The sequence below is a fragment of the Uranotaenia lowii genome, chromosome 2, assembly GCF_029784155.1.
Source record: "Uranotaenia lowii strain MFRU-FL chromosome 2, ASM2978415v1, whole genome shotgun sequence".
NCBI lineage: Eukaryota > Metazoa > Arthropoda > Insecta > Diptera > Culicidae > Uranotaenia > Uranotaenia lowii.
The window spans coordinates 239365650-239382619 of NC_073692.1; the positions used below are offsets into that span (position 1 = coordinate 239365650).

Below are 16970 nucleotides of genomic sequence, written 5' to 3' on the forward strand. Positions count from 1 at the left end.
TTATATGGTAAATTTCGGGGACGGACAATCGATTTCAGATGTCAAATGTTTTGCAAAGAGTCGACGAAAGGAGTCGTCCATATTATTTTATTTTTTACTGTTTTTAGCAATATTGACGTTATTATGCAATGGATTGCTTTGAAAATTTGACAATTGTACGAGTCGAAATTTTAACACGGGGTTTTTTGGCACGGGCAATTGATTTCTGATGTCAAATTTAGTAGCAGATGACAGAAAAAGTAATCGTCCAATATTTTTGATGAGTTCTGAGTTTTCCAATGAGTTCTGAAAATGCTGCAAGTTGAAAGCCAAACGGAGTTCGTATGGGATCAGCTAGTTTATTTCTAAATTTACTCACCTCTCCTTGATGTTCCTTCTCCAGCATCCCAAGCAGAAGACGAATTGACGTCATCTCTTGTTGTCCGTCTTCTTTCGCGATAGTTTCTGGATCGCTCAGCATCGGTTTTTGGCACAGGTTTTCTCAGCACAGGTTCTTTTCCACCTCTATCGCGACCACACATTACCACTTCAATAATTTTAAAATTATCCACTGACACAACCACCCAACACGAGAGAACGATGTTGAATGTAGTTGAATCATAATGTTACTTTAATTTGTCGGCCTTAGCGGTGAAAAGTGATTTCCTTTTTAGTAGGGACATCTAAAGATTATGAAATTTTTATATACATGGATAGAACACACAAAACTTTCGAGGCTTCACTTAGCAAAAATTCGCTGTTACTTTCCGTTAGCAAAAATTTTTTTTTACTGTTGAGTTAGCACTTTCGCATTATGTCATGACTTTAGCTCAATTTAAGTAAAAATTACCCATTTGCTACTTATATTAGTATTTACAGTAGCATGGACACGAACTTTTAGTCTGTACTCGAACCCCTGCAACATTTTCTGTTGACAGACATTTCATTTTGTTTTTGCAGTGTATTGTCTTATAACATAGCAACCCGCGAGACCGACCGAGGCGACGAAGAGTAAAATGGCATAATCGAGAGAGAGCGGCACCAGTATAAGAGAGTATAAATAAAGCATCCCGTTTCCCAATTAGCTCAGTCTTTTCTCACCGTTCAATAAAGCAGTAACTAGTTAAGTAAACCGCTCGTGTGTTTTTATTGGTACACCACAAATTGGCGACGAAAGGGATTTTCGAAATGAACATCAAGCCTCCAGAGTTTAATATTGGCGATTCATGGTCCCTATACGAGGAACGGCTAAGGAGATTCTTCGTGGCCTATGGAGTCGAGGAGGAAGCAGACGAGCGCCGCTCGGCATTTTTGCTCACAGCGGTGTCGATGGAGGTTTACCAGACGATTCGGAACCTGTGTTTTCCGGACAAGCCGGAAACAAAGCAGTTCGACGAACTTTGTTCGTTGATGCGCCAACGATTTACCCCAACGTTGGTGACTTTCCACGAGCGGACGAGATTCATCGAAGCGCGTCAAGGCGACGGCGAAACGGTGATAGAGTGGTCGACGCGTCTCAAGAAGTTGGCCGCTGACTGCGAATTTGGGAACGACCTTCCGGTTTTTCTCAAAAACATTTTTGTGGTGGGTCTGAAACGCGGCCCAGTATATGAACGAGTGTGCGAGGAGGATCCTGACTCAAATTTGGAAGCCCTGGTTAAGGTGGCGATGAAAAAGGAGTCAACGTTGCGCCAGCGGGAGTCCTTGGAGGTTAACAAGTTCCAATCAGACCAAGGAAACAAGCTGAAGAAACCGGCGAGCCCAAATTTCCGTTGTTATGCGTGCGGAAAGGGGAATCATAATTTCCGAAAGTGCCAGTACAAGTCCTATGTGTGTAAGGTGTGCGACAAGAAGGGGCATCTAGCCAAAGTTTGCCCGAATAGGAAAGATGCAACGAAAGAGGACCGGAAACCGAAAGTTCACCATTTGGCGCTGAACAAGTTGGATGCGCCCCCTCCCGTGGTTATTCCTGTCCGTGTGGGCGGACATTTGGTCGAGTTCGAACTGGACACTGGGAGTCCGGTTAATGCCATCTCAAATGCGCTGTACAGTCAATATTTCAAATCAGTGCATCTTGAGACTGGCGGAAAGGAGCAGTTCGTCTGTTACAATGGGTCCTGTTTCCAAGCAACAGGAAAGTTCGAGGTGGAGATGAAATTCGAAGGCCACAAGTCCAGGGAGGAAATTTTCGTCTTCGAGGGTGACCGGCAACCACTGCTAGGGCGTCAGACGATGCAGCGTTGGGGACTGAGGATCAACTTTTGCCATTTGACGGAGAGCATGAAAGAGTTTAAAGCTCCGTTGAACGTGCTGCTGACCAAGTACCAAGAAGTTTTCGAGGGTGAATTAGGCTGTTATCGATACGGCAAAGTTCACCTACCATTGAAGGATGGAGCTGTCCCCAAGTTTTTCAAGCCGCGCAGGGTACCGTTGGCTTTCAAGGAGAAGGTCGAAGACGAACTGGATCGATTGGAGAACATCGGCATTATCTCCAAGGTGCCATCAACCGAAGCAGAATGGGGCACCCCCCTCGTCCCAGTTTTGAAGAAGGATTCATCGATACGTTTGTGTGCAGATTATCGGCTGACCGTTAACCCGTGGTTGAAGGACGACCACCACCCTTTCCCGATAATTGACGACATTTTCGCAGCGCTACAAGGTGGTAAGCATTTTTCCAAGCTGGACCTGAAGAATGCCTACAACCAACTGGAAGTGGATGAAGAAGCAAGGCATCTGTTGGCGTGGAGTACTCACCGTGGTGTGTACTACGTGAATCGATTGCCGTTTGGGACCAAAACGGCGTGTGCAGTGTTTCAAGCAACCCTAGAACGAGTCCTGCAAGGTTGTCGAGGAACGATAATTTACCTGGATGACGTGCTGGTAACTGGACGAACAGTGAAAGAACATTTAGAGAACCTGGAACAAGTGCTTAGTAAGTTGAAAGAAACAGGTTTTGTGCTTAATAAGACCAAGTGCGAGTTTTTCAAGAGTGGTGTGAGTTATCTTGGACATTACATCGACAGTGATGGTCTACATAAAGATCCTGAAAAAGTGAAATCAATAATCCAGTTGGGAGTTCCAAAAGACGTCAAGGAGGTTCGTGCCTTTGTGGGACTGGTCAACTATTATGCCAAGTTTTGTCCCAGTTTGGCACAACATCTGAAGCCTTTGTACCGGTTGCTGCAAGAAGAGGTGAAGTTCCGTTGGTCCAAGGAGTGCCAGGAGGCATTCAAAGCGGCGAAGCAGCTTTTGGCGGATGACACGGTCCTGGCCCATTATGACCGTAATCTGCCGATTAAACTCTACAGTGATGCGTCGAAGGAAGGCATTGGAGCAGTGATCGTACACGTCTTCCCAGACGGCAAGGAGCGACCAGTTTCTTTTGCTTCCCGAGTTTTTAAGAAGCACGAGTCCAACTATTCGGTCATCGATCGGGAGGCGCTGGCGATTTACTACAGTGTCCAGAGATTCAGCAGCTATCTATCTGGGCGTCGTTTCATCCTGATGACAGATCACAAACCACTGACCGGTCTGTTTTCGGAAAAAGGCATACCGGAAACCGCAGCAGGGCGTTTGCAGAGATGGGCAGTCTATCTGTCCAACTTCGATTTCGAGATCCAACACATCAAAGGTACATCCAACGTCGTAGCAGATTTTCTTTCTCGATTTCCATGCACAGGTAACCAAGACGAGAAGGTCGACGAGGAAGAAGCCATCAGTTTTCTCAACTTCATCGAAGTCGAAACCCGCTCATTGGTGGAGCGGAAGCAGATCATAATCGAAAGCCGAAGGGACAAGGTCATTAGTCGAGTCGTGGAGTATCTGAAATCGGGCTGGCCTCAAAACCTTGAGGACGGCGAAATCAAGAAGCTGTTCCAGCGACGAGACGAACTAAGCGTGGAGGAAGGCGTCCTTCTCTGGGGTTTCCGCATCGTCATCCCGGCGAAGCTTCGGAAACCGTTGCTGAGTGAACTCCATGTCGTACACATGGGGATCGTCAAGATGAAGTCCCTAGCACGGTCATATTTCTGGTGGCCATCATTAGACAAGGAAATCGAGGACATCGGGAAGAAATGCGAATTTTGTCTCCAACTGCGGCCGGAGAGGAGTGATCCAATTTCACCGTGGCGGTTGACATCTGCCCCGGGTGATCGAGTTCATGTCGATCACTTTTCGTTCCAAGGTGCCGATTTTCTAGTCCTGGTGGATAGCTACAGCAAGTGGTTGGAAGTTTACCCCGTTCGAACATTAACTTCCAAGGAGACGTCGGAAAAGTTGGCCGAATATATTTCCCGATTCGGTCTGATCAGCACTCTGGTGTCGGATAACGGCACTGCCTTTACATCGGAAGAATTCCAGGCATTCTGTTCTTCCCGTGGCATCAAGCACCTGACGACAGCACCGTATAGCCCGTGTTCAAATGGAGCAGCCGAGAACGCGGTCAAGACGGTCAAGGCGGCACTGAAGAAGCTGGCGAGTGACCCCTCGTTTGCAAAGAAGCCGATAAGTGTCCAACTACATTCATTCCTGGAGATGTACCGAGCCACAACACACACGTCGACTGGGGAAAGTCCTTTCAAGCGAATGTTTGGAAGGGAAATGCGCATCAGATTCGACAACTTGAAGTCCAGGTCTACAGTCCGGCAGAAAGAAACTGTCGAATACCAAAACCGAACCAAAAAGGATGTCAGCTTCAACATCAATGAAACGGTCTACGTCCGGGACTACCGCCAACCCAACAAGAAGTCCTGGATTCGTGGTCGCATCGTGGCTAGGCTAGGCTCTGTGCTCTACGAATGCCACACTCAAGAGATGGGAACTGTCAAACGTCGCAGCCGCCAAATAATGAAGTACCCCTACGACGATTTTGATGGAAACGAAGCTGACGGAGCCACCCCTGGTCCTGAGCCGAATGATGACTTAATCTACGAAGATCCAATGGAGAGCCTACCGGGAGAAGAACCATCATCTGTAGCCCTTCCGGTTCCGTCAAGCGTTGGTCGTCATCAACCGGATGGAACCTATGTTACGAGATACAATCGAGTGGTGAAACCGCCTCGGAACTAGGAGAGGGAGTAGTTGCAGTGTATTGTCTTATAACATAGCAACCCGCGAGACCGACCGAGGCGACGAAGAGTAAAATGGCATAATCGAGAGAGAGCGGCACCAGTATAAGAGAGTATAAATAAAGCATCCCGTTTCCCAATTAGCTCAGTCTTTTCTCACCGTTCAATAAAGCAGTAACTAGTTAAGTAAACCGCTCGTGTGTTTTTATTGGTACACCACAGTTTTCTTTTCGGGTCAGTCGATTTCGAAATGTTTCGATTCCGTTTTTACGTGAAATTTCTATCGAATCAAAGATGTGCCGGTAAAAAGATATTTTGTGAACCATTTCCGGAGGATTTCATCACAGGCTACTCCTAGGCCCTCCAAGATTCTAAGTTTTTTCGGCATATAATGCCGCTGCGGCTGTTTGCAGATTCCCAAAGGCTTATCCTTTGGCTACTATGGTGGCTGTTTGGAAGAACCTCCGGCGGATGTTTTTCCGGGTTGAAATGAATTCTCTTCGAAACGGAATTTCGATTGGTAAGTGAGATTAACGATTAAATTTGAGCTTGAAAGAAACATAATTTTGCTCCTTTATTTCAGGTTTCATTGTTTCAGCGGTCGTTTGAAAAGGGCCGAAAACAATCGGAGCGGCCGCTTCCAAATGTGAAGCCTATAACAAAACCTGCGGATCTCTGTGGAGGCCTTCGATTCGCTTGTGCATGCAGATTTTAGTTTTCCCAGCGAAATAGGAAACAAGGTAATGGAATAATTGTCCAAGTAGTTAGTTATCTGAACATACAAAACCTGTTCACAGTGCTCGAGTTTGAAAATAGATTTTTCCAATTAATTGCCTTTCGAAACAGCTGGTCCGGTACAGCAGTGCTGTCTCTGGCTTCCAATTTTTGTTCAAGCTTACAGCTATTAAAAAAATTTCTTACGCTTTGTAATCAATATAAATTGAAAATAGGTTTTTCTGGGAGTGATTTTCGCTGTTCCAGATCTGCTTTTCCCGAATGCAGTCAAATGAAAATATGAGTTCTAATTTCGAACATAGCACTGTGATCAGTTTTCTTCGCTATTCTATAAGTACTAGCTGTTCCAGAAGCAACAGATATAATTCGAAAGAAACCATTAAAGTGTTTTTTTTTTTTCAGGACTTCGTAATACACCTACAACCATGCTGCTGTGGATGCGCGGGAAACTGGACATGGCATTGCGATCTTTAGAATTATCTTCTAATAACAGGCTATGTAAGTTAAATTTTACGTTATTCCTAATGCCTTCAAAAGCGCCCACTGAGCTTTTATTTTTGAAGATAGAATTTAATTTTTATTACCTCAAGTTGAAAAATCTTAATTCAAGTATCAATCTGAATTAAAAATAATTGAAGACAATTTGTTTGAAGTTCGATTCGTTCAATCCTTCCGATCCTTACGATCAGTTTGAAACATATAATCTGTCCGAACTGTTCGATCCTTTCAAATCGTACAATCCGTTTGATCATTTCGACTTTTTCGATCCCTTTGAACCATACGATCCGTTCGTTCGTTTGATCAGTTCGTTCCGCTTGAACCGAACGATCCATTTGAACTGTACAACAATCTTTTCGATCTTTTCGTTGTTGGCAAAAAATCAAGAACATGATGAGTTTGAATTTTTTTCCCAGGATTTTCATCCCATAGAATGATTGAGTTGTAAGAGGGGCTATAAACATAAAATTTAAGCTAGGAACTACCTTTTTGAAATATCGTATAACCATACGTCTACATCAATTCTTATTTTTAATTATTGACAATTTTTCCTCTTATAAAATTTCAGCTAAGTTGTATATCTCGCCTCCCTGGTTGGTTACCCAGTACGGTCCACTGCCGAGTTCATCAGATTTGCCTGTTCTGGAAGGGTGTTCTTTTGGTTGTCTTGATGACGTTGAGAAACATCTCCGCAAACCACCTTTGTATTAATTAAGACAATAATACAAACAAGCACCTCATATGTGTAAAGCCTAGTCCACAATAGGAGACGGTTCGTCTCGAGACGGTCTCAACGTCTCCCATTTTCTTCGGGAGACACTGAGACCGTCTCAGGTTTCCAACAACAACATCAGACAACAAAGTTCGTCTCATAACAAAAATCGCAGTTCATGTTGCCTAGTGTGGACTAGGCTTAATGAGCGGGAGGAAAAGTTTAGGTGTGCGGAGGACAATGGTGGGCAACTTGACACTAAGTTGAAAACTAAATTGCAAAAGTATGAAGAACATAATGAGATTTTAATAAGAAAAATATAACTAATGTTTATTTATTTTTCAATTTTTAGGGTACCGTGATCCAGAGCAGGTTCTTTGGTGTTCATGAAACACTATCTGCGAATGTGGCAAGCATAGCAGAAGCTATCATTATGCTTCTGTGCGGTTCCATCCTAAACCTCTTAAATTCCACGCCAGCTAGAACTCTAAGGTAAAATCTAAGGTAAAAATCTAAGGTAATGCGGCGTGAAGGTAATAAATTAAAATTAATCCAAAAAATGTATTTCTCATTTATTTATTGGAAAATCACAATAAACCTTCCACGGATAATTTAAAATCTGAATTTAGCTAAAATTCTAGTAATTTTATTAAGTTTAATGTTTCGCTCAAATTTTAGCAAACAACGATTTTTGTTTACTATAAAATTAGTAAACGTTCAGTCAGGACACCTTTTCCTATTTTGCTAAAATTTTAGTAGAAAAAAATTGCTAAATTGATTGCTAAGTTTCTAGCTGGTCAAATTTGAGCAAAATTTTGCTAAATTCCGGCCTCGAAAATTTTGTGTGAAGGTTAGATGAAATGAAAGATGGTGAAAATGAGCGGGTAGAATTTGTTTAGAAGCATTATCATCACATATCAAATTTTTGTTCCTCACTGGCCTACTACTATGAAGTGGTAGATACAGATAGAGTTGCATCTACCACCACACATTAGTAGGCCAAGCGTGGTCCGCCCCACAAGGGAAAACTTGCAGTGCGGACGAACAAAAAGATGATATGTGATCGCTCAGATAAGCTCCCTTTAACTCAGAAACGCATCTATCGATGTATAGTCTTCTCCGTTTGTTATCTTCGCATTCATTGGACAGGTAGTTTATCATGTTTCGCATCCGCTGCAATAGATAACTCATTTTTTCAAATTGGCGTTCAGTCAGAGCGGTCTTTTCAAATCCCGGCCACTTATAAAATTTTAAGTACAAAAAAAAAGAAATTTTGCCTTCATTCAATTCTTAAAGCTTGTACATTATTCTCCTTTAATTTTTTCCTTCAAACTTTACCATTTGGTAGGGTTTCTAGCCTTTTGTCTTAGACTGGCTTACTCTTGGAAAACGTCCCTATTTTTTAATATCAAAAATTTACCTCAAAATACAACAAAAACTACACCAAAACTATAAATTTACTGAGGAAAAAAGTTGAACTGTTACATAAATCAACCTGCTGCTTCTAAACGCTTTAATTACATCAGGAAGGGTATTTGTTTGCGAGACTTCGAAGGAATATAGTCATTCAAGATTTTGAAATAACAAGGTTTTCCCAATTTTAAACTCAACATGTAGGTTTTAAAACGTAGAAAAAAGTTTTAAGATATTTTAACTTTGGGCTTAGTTATTGATGATTATGTGGAAAAATTTCATGTTGATCAAAGCTACTCCGGTGATCAATTATACCCCGTTTTACGGTGATTCAAATTCAAATGCATATCAATTTGACCATGATTTCTTTGTGCATTGCATATACAAAGGCGAAAATTTATGTTATCCGTTGAGATTGTGGAAATCTTTGACATTTGGAAATAGTTAACATTCGAGCGCTATCCTGCACTACTTGATTATTTTCAAGTTTCAAGCAATGAATTATTAGTAGAAATAGGTAACAACGATATTGAATAGTTTATATGAGTGGTTTTCAGTTATGCGAATTTTAAAAACCATATTTGGTTTGATATTATTTACGAATGTGTGAATTTTTCGGCAAGCATTTAATTTTGGTACCGTCAATCGGGGCATCATGCAACAGCAGGGTTAGATGCAACGTTTGTATACCACAAAACTCATTCAATTTTTATTTTAGTATAATATAATAAATTTATCAATTAATAATAACAAAATGATGATGATATAGTTTCTTACATCGTGAGATAATTTTTAAAGTTTTTTATTCTTATTGAAAATTTACAAAATCGAGTAATAGATGTTTATCTTTTTTAATGCCATAAAAAACTTTATCCAGTATGACGAATTGGCTTAATGATATCACCTACAAACTTTATGTTGCTTTTAGTATCCTATACCAACACTGTTGGTGTAATAATATTTTTCGGACAATCACCTAGTTTTATTCAAATAAATATTTTTATAATTCAATTTCCAGTCTGGACTTACATAAAAACATCAAAATACAAATCAAAGGTTCACTATTTAAATCTCGTTTCCGTATGCTGGAATATGATTGTTATTTGTTTATTTCAAAATTTCATTCATCCAAACATTAATTTTTACGATTTCAGCTAATAGAATTTTTACCCCTAAATGTATGCAACACTCTTAGGCTTTTTCTTATTAAAACATTCTTGACAGAAAAAATGTAGAATTTAATTCTAACGAAACCACAAATTACTGCAATTGGTGCTTTATGCGTTACGACTTCACAAATATATCAAAAACTATAAATTTTCAAACGTTTTCATTTTATTTTTCAATAAAAACAGAATTTGTTGCAATTTACCCCTTTCTCTAGGTAGGACGAAAATCGCATGTTTTTGTGAATTTAAAAATAACCGTTGGAACCAATAATTTTTCTGACTACGTCAATTTGATGTCTCCTCAACCTTAAAACTTTTGATGTACAGAAGGTATGATTTTCTGTGGATGCTAAGTTTTTAAAAGCCATTAAAGTTGAGAAATGTTGCATGATACCTCAGTTATCGGTATCGGAAACGATCTAAATGTTCCATTGTGTTGAGACCGATAGGATCAATTCGCAGTTTTAAAAACTGTTACCAAGAAATTTCGTCTTTTGTTTGCCAAACCTTACCCATAACAGAACTTAACGCTTAGACAATTCTTTAAACACTTGAATTTCAAACCAGGAAATGGCAAGATAAAAAAGGAACATCTGTATGGGTGGACACACCCGTTCTGCTGGAGAATTGTTATAATGTTATCGATCCAGCAAACTTTAAATTATATATTATCACACAGATTTGTATGATACACATATCTGCGAATCGCTGTAAAATGACTATCATATTAATGGACGCTATAAGGATAATCGAAGGCTGAGGGATGAAATCAAGCGAAGCATTCGTTGAAATGATGATGAAGATGATGCTATCGTAGCTTTGCGTGTGATGCTGATAATTGCAATGATGCACATGATTAGAAAGAATAAAATTTGTTGTAGGTAATTCTATCTATGCATACTTAAGCAAATAATTGTTCGAGGTCGCCTGACTGATACCTTTCATTACAATCCTGACATGAAGCAAGTTATATCAAGCTGTTGAGACTGTTGAAAAAATATGAAAATAATTATTCGATTAAAAACTTGAGAATTTCTTGCGCGGAGAGTTTCGATTTTTATGTTTTCGAATTTGAGTCCATGATGGATTTTTGAAAAAACATTCAAGCAGATTCTACTAAATAACTTAGTCCTGGGGAAAACTTAAACAAGTTTTGATATCTAACTAGAAAAATGGAAACCCGATTATGTAACCTAATTTTTTTTTATTTGATCCTTTACCAGAATCAAGTTATCTCCTGATAAGATTGTGGATTACAATAAAAAAGGAACATTTAGTCGTTTATAAAAACAAACATTATTGATTAACTTTCAAAAAAAATATTCTCAATTGTTGAAATCAATAAAATAAGCAAGTCTTTTATTGTCGGAATTTCAATTTGCTATTTGAAAGCCATGTTTAAAAATAAAATATTCCAAAGTCTCCTTAACAACATCTACTAGTAGTAAATCGTTGCATTTGATGGTTGATATTTCTTGTACCAGCTTCTTTTCTATGGACTGTGTGTTGTGTTAACCCTTTAATGCATGACTTTTTTTTCGCGAAGGGGAAAAATTTTTGACTTATCAAATTGTCTTCATTCAATTCAAAAACATTATTTGAAACGATTTCATGATAAATGATAATATTTTTTATATCTTTATAGTATGTTGTTTTAAAACAACATTGTGCACTCCATGGAGATTGATGGTTCCTTTCAAAAAATGTATTTAAAATAAAACAAATTGATTTTTTATTATTAAATTGAACATTTATTTGATGGTACTTATATTATGGATTATGATAACGATAAAAACAGTTGTTGGTGGTTGTGTCGCAAAGTGATACTTGGCATTTCTCGCAAAATCTTTTTGAAAAACCCTTTGCAATCGGCATATTTCAAGCGTGAGTTTTCAAAAGGACGTATGTAACATCAGACAAAATCTGAGAAAAAGGAGGGACAAAATTATGTTAATATAAATAAACGCTATTTAAAGCTGTTTGATCTAGAATCAAGTTTTATCATGGCAGCTGTAGGAAAAACAATAATGTTTTAATTATAGGTTTGAGCATACTGGATTTTTTGCTGTTTCCTAGTGAATTTGTTAAAAAAAATATTTTACACCGTATTGTTGAGTTTTTTTTTCACATACGCCATAATGATTCGTCGTTGTGACAGTTTAATATTTACATACACCCTTTATGATTCGTCGCTTGGACAAATTGTTTTCATTATGCGTCAAATCAGATACGTCGGTTTTTTCACATCATTGCAGATGCGTCAGTTTTAAAATAATAATTATTTTAAAACTGACGCATCTGCAATGATGTGAAAAAACCGACGTATCTGATTTGACGCATACGACGGTTTGCTGCGATCCTATCTGCTGTGTGTGCGATATTATTTGTTTTGACAGATGCGTCGTTTTACCAAAAAGAGGTGTAAAGAAGAATTTCGAAAACACTGAGAAAAGATGACATAGGTCGTTTGTATATTTTTTTAGCTAACGGCATATTATTTTTTTTTTGTACAAACAGTTAATTCATACAGAAGAAAATAAAATTTACTATACCGTGCAAACAGTAACTCAATTTGTTTACTTTTGCGACATACGTCCTTTTGAAAACTCACGCTTGATTTGCATCTTGCTTGTTTTCCAAATTGCCCAATGAGAAGTTTGATCAAATTTTACGTTTTGAGGTGGACCAGATTGGAATGGATCACGACGTACTCGTTTGAGAGGTTGATCCTTCCGTGGGCGTCCTTTTTTTTGGAGAGTTTTCACCGATCTTACACAAAACTTCTGCCAACTCAAACCTGAATTCCCGTAGCATCAGTATTTCGGTATTTTTCGGATCACGACGAATAACTTTCTTGTAGACCAGCCAAGAATTGATGATTGCCATATCCAAAAAATGATAAAAAAGTCGAGTGGTCCATTTGAGACTCTTAAATGAAATTTTGTATCTGCCAATCAAACTGTCGAGTAGGTCTACACCGCCCATGTGCGCATTGTACTCCTGAACTGCTTTAGGACAAGGAATGGAAACTCGAATATGCTGTTTCTTATCAAATCGGCTTATAGTACCAACTGGCTCTGCTCCAACGTAAGAAGACAGCAAAGTGACCGGTTTGTTGTCCTTCCATCCAACAACACTGTTATCGATTCCATCAATGTTACACGTTCTTTCTTCGAAATATCCTCTAGGAATCTCCTTTTTCATCAATTTTTGCTTATCCATAAGCTGACAATTTCGTAAACGATTAGTGCGCACTGTACCTAATGAATAAATACCTTCTTTCGCAAGGTATGATGTCAGTGGGATAGACGTGTAGTAGTTATCGAAATACATTATATGGTTCATATCTCTTGGAACATTCCGACACAATCGCACTACTACGTTTCCAGCTTCGCCCAAATTTGGTTCTAAAGAGGGCGACGATTTTGACCCAGATCCAGTAAAAATTTCGAATTTGTGGGCGAATCCATCCATTCCACAAAGAACGAATAATTTGAACCCCCATTTGTGGGGTTTATTTGGTAAATATTGCTTCATATATGAGCTCATTTTCGTGGCGCACATTTGCTCATCTACTGAAAGCTTCTGCTCGAAAGGTAAATGACCGAAACGTTCGTTAAAATGGTGAATCAATGGTCGAACTTTGGCTAGTCGATCGAATTGTGGATGATCTTTAGGTAAAATTTCATCATTATTCGTAAAATGCAGATTTGATCGAATGCGTTCAAAATCATTCAAACACATAGCTGACTTTATTGGTTCATATCCAAAAGACGCATTCCAATAAGAACGTACATTTGAGCAATTCATGACTGAACTATAAACGAGAATACCAACAAATTTATCTAATTCAGATGTGTGCATAGAAAATGTGTTGGCAATATTCTTTTGCATGGCATACAAATTGCTTTCATCAACATTTTTTTGTTTAATTTCGGGGCTAAAAAAATAGGAAAAAAACTCGTAGGAGGTTTTACATCCCATTAATTCAACGGGAATACTACCTTGAGGGCCAAATTTTAGATCACTTTGGTTGAGCATAAGATTTTTTTTTGAGCCACTCTACATCCAAAGGTTTCTTCCGACTTGACTTAGAGCTACCTGATGTCTTGTGTCCATCGATGACTTGTATGTCTATCTCGTCCTCTTCAGTATCATCATCCGTAGAACAATGATTTGCGTCGTGACATGCCTGAAGTTGCTCAAAGTCTGGATCAGAGTCCGAATCATCGAATCCATCTTCCGAATCTGATAAGTTCTCTAAATAGTTCTGCAGTTCTGTATCACGCATTCTTTAAATAGAGAACAAGAAAAGCATATATGACACTGTAGGGAAATAGATTGGTGATTGAAAATATTCCGAGCAAAAAATTAAATAAGTTGATAATTTAAATTCAGAGAATTCTTAGTAGCACTGGTGGGTAGTTTAATATGCAAAAAAGGAAAACATAAAAAGAGAACATAAACGGCTGAGGAAGAGGGATTGTCGTTAGCAGAAAGAGACAATTAACGGTACGAAAAACAGCGGTGAATGATTCGAAAAGGGAAATAAATCAGTTTGTACAACGTTGTTGAGAGGAACGGATGTGTTCTATTGTGAGATCCGAAAATCCAAATCTGTGAATTGAAAAATTGGTGGTGTGATAGTGAAATGGAGAGCGAAATTCACGACAATGGTGCAAGCATCGGTGGCGGATCAGATGCTCCCAGCATGTAAGTAGATACAAGTGGAAAATGTACGATAATTTGGAATAAAAAAAATTTATCAATGGCCCGAGTGATTTACTTTCTGAAGAGTGAAAATTTATGCTGAGAAAGATGGCGGAATGCATTATAAGTTAAAAAAAAAAAAAAAGATTGAAACAAAATTGTGAATCAGTAGCAACTAAATCATTAAGTTCTGGTAGAGAATACAAGAAATATGATGTTGATTACATTGCAGTTGTTATTAAAGATTCTTATGTGTGGTGAGTGATTATTGGCACTGAAAGAAACAAAGATGGTGATTTTACGGAATTATTGGCGTCTTGAAAAATTTCATAACGCCGGCCATTTTTATATTTTATCGTTGACATCTCACAAATTTTAATTTCAGTTTAAAATTTCAACATCGGAGTTTAAATGACACCGAAAAAAAAGGCTAACATTTTAAAATAACCATAGAAAATTATATTAAAAATATTTTTACAAATTGATTCCAGTTTGATTTCTTTTTGCGAGAACTAGTAAGACGGATCAAGAAATCATAAAAAATTCTAATTATTGTAAAATATTTATATTAGTTTGATTTCTTTTTGCGAGAACTAATAAGACGGATCAAGAAATCAGACTACAAAATTTTACTTTCGGTGAAATGGTTAATTAATTTGATTTCTTTTTGCGAGAACTAATAAGACGGATTAAGAAATCATGTTTTTTTTAAAATAATAATGTTGATTTTACTTTGATTTCTTTTTGCGAGAACTAATAAGCCGGATCAAGAAGTCAAGGACCATGCAAAAATCCTTTTAATTTGTTTGTCTAATCTTAGTGTTTGCTAACTATCTGTATATTGAAATTTTTCATTGATGCTGTTATATTGAAATTCAGTAATGAACAGCATTTGTGTTTAAAAAAAAAAATAAATAAACAAATAAATAAAATAAAATTTTAAATGGGAAGCCCCGATTAGCAAAATTTATCATTACAAAAAAATAGTTTTCAAATTTAAATTGAAAAATGATTTTTTTTTTTCGTCATTGTCTCGGGTGACAAAAAAAAATAATTGAAAAATCATTAAGAGCCTCGAGTGGCTAAATGTTTTGAATATTCTGAAAGCAGCAGTATTTTGATTTGCTGTAAGCCTAGATTGGGAACCATTATTTGTTATAAAACAAATGTATTACATTAAAAAAGTCGTGATTGTCTAAAAGCCTCGAGTGGCAGAAAAATTGAAAAATACAAATATTAGCTTCGAGTAGCTAAATGTTTTAACATTTTTAAGTGGCATTATTCTGATTTGCTGTAAGCCTCGAGTGGCAACAAGGATTGAAAAATTACAAACAAAAAGCCTCTGGTGGCGATAATTATCTTTATAAATCAAAAGTTTTATTTAAAATAAAGAAATTTAAAAAAGACAAAATTTTGGAGAATGTTAGCCTCGAGTGGCAACAGTTATTTACATATAAAAATAGTTATGCGATTATACTAAATAAATGAAGATATGATTGACACAAAGCCTCGAGTGGCAATAATAATATAAAAAAAAACATTTGCAAATAAAAAGCCTCGAGTGGCCAAATGTAAATATGTTCGAAATCGCAGTAATTGGTTTGCAGTACTTAAGCCTCGATTGGCAAAAGCTATATTAAAAGAAAAATAAAAAAAAAAAACTTGTATGGAAAAGCCTCGAGTGGCAACAAGAAATGAAAAATTACAAACAAAAAGCCTCGAGTGGCAATGATTATCTTTATTAAACAAAAGTTCTTCATTTAAAAAAAGAAATTTAACAGAAAGACAAAATTTTGGAGAACTTTAGCCTTGAGTGGCAACAGTTATTTATATGTAACAATAGTTTTGCGATTATACTAAAATAAATGGAGCTATGATTGACATAAAGCCTCGAGTGGCAATACAAAAAAAAAAATTATTTGCAAATAAAAAAGCCTCGAGTGGCCAAATAATTTAAATATATTCGAAATATCAGTAATTTTAAAAAAACTTGTATAACAAAAGCCTCGAGTGGCAACAAGAATTGAAAATTATAGACAAAAGCCTCGAGTGGCGAAATGTTTTAAATAAATTTTAAAGTGGGTTTTTATCCATAGAAAACAATAGTCTTGAAAAATATGTGTATATTATGTTTGGTTGCCTCGATAGGCAAAAGCCGTATTATAAAAATATTTAAAAAAAAAAACTTGTATGACAAAAGCCTCGAGTGGCAACAAGAATTAAAAATTATAGACAAAAGCCTCGAGTGGCGAAATGTTCTAAATAAATTTCACAGTGGGTTGTTATCCATAGAAAACAATGGTCTTGAAAATATATGTATGTGTATTTGTTTCTGTTATTTAGTGGCATCAAAATATGAAAATTTTCAAAGCTACGGAATTTTGATTACTGCAAGCCTCGAGTGGCCACAGTTATCCATGTAAAACAAGAGTTTTGAAAAATTAATTCAAGTTTTGGTTGACAAAAAAACCCTCGAGTGGAAATAAGAAATAACAAAACATGGCGTGGCTTGACAAAAAGCATCCCAGAAGCTGCGAGTAGCTTCATTTGTATTACCTATCTAAAATGTTTTATTGGCACTTGTGTTAATAAAGGTATCCAGTTTTAGATTACAAATAGGACGTATTCTTATTTTTCTCTCTCAAAACAGGGAAAAGAAGAATTCTAAATCGAAAATCCGCAGATTGG

The 16970-nt window shown here is 37.4% G+C and overlaps 1 protein-coding gene across 1 annotated transcript; it reads left to right on the top strand.

The window, feature by feature from the left end:
• The first annotated feature begins 1167 nt into the window (after positions 1-1167).
• Positions 1168-5046, top strand: LOC129742445 (uncharacterized protein K02A2.6-like). Its single transcript, XM_055734342.1, has one exon. The coding sequence runs from the start codon at positions 1168-1170 to the stop codon at positions 5044-5046; it is 3879 nt and encodes a 1292-aa protein (XP_055590317.1).
• Positions 5047-16970: the final 11924 nt, after the last annotated feature.

Excerpts from the sequence above, each read along its gene's own strand:
- LOC129742445 (XM_055734342.1), top strand. The coding sequence starts at position 1,168 with ATGAACATCAAGCCTCCAGAGTTTAATATTGGCGATTCATGGTCCCTA.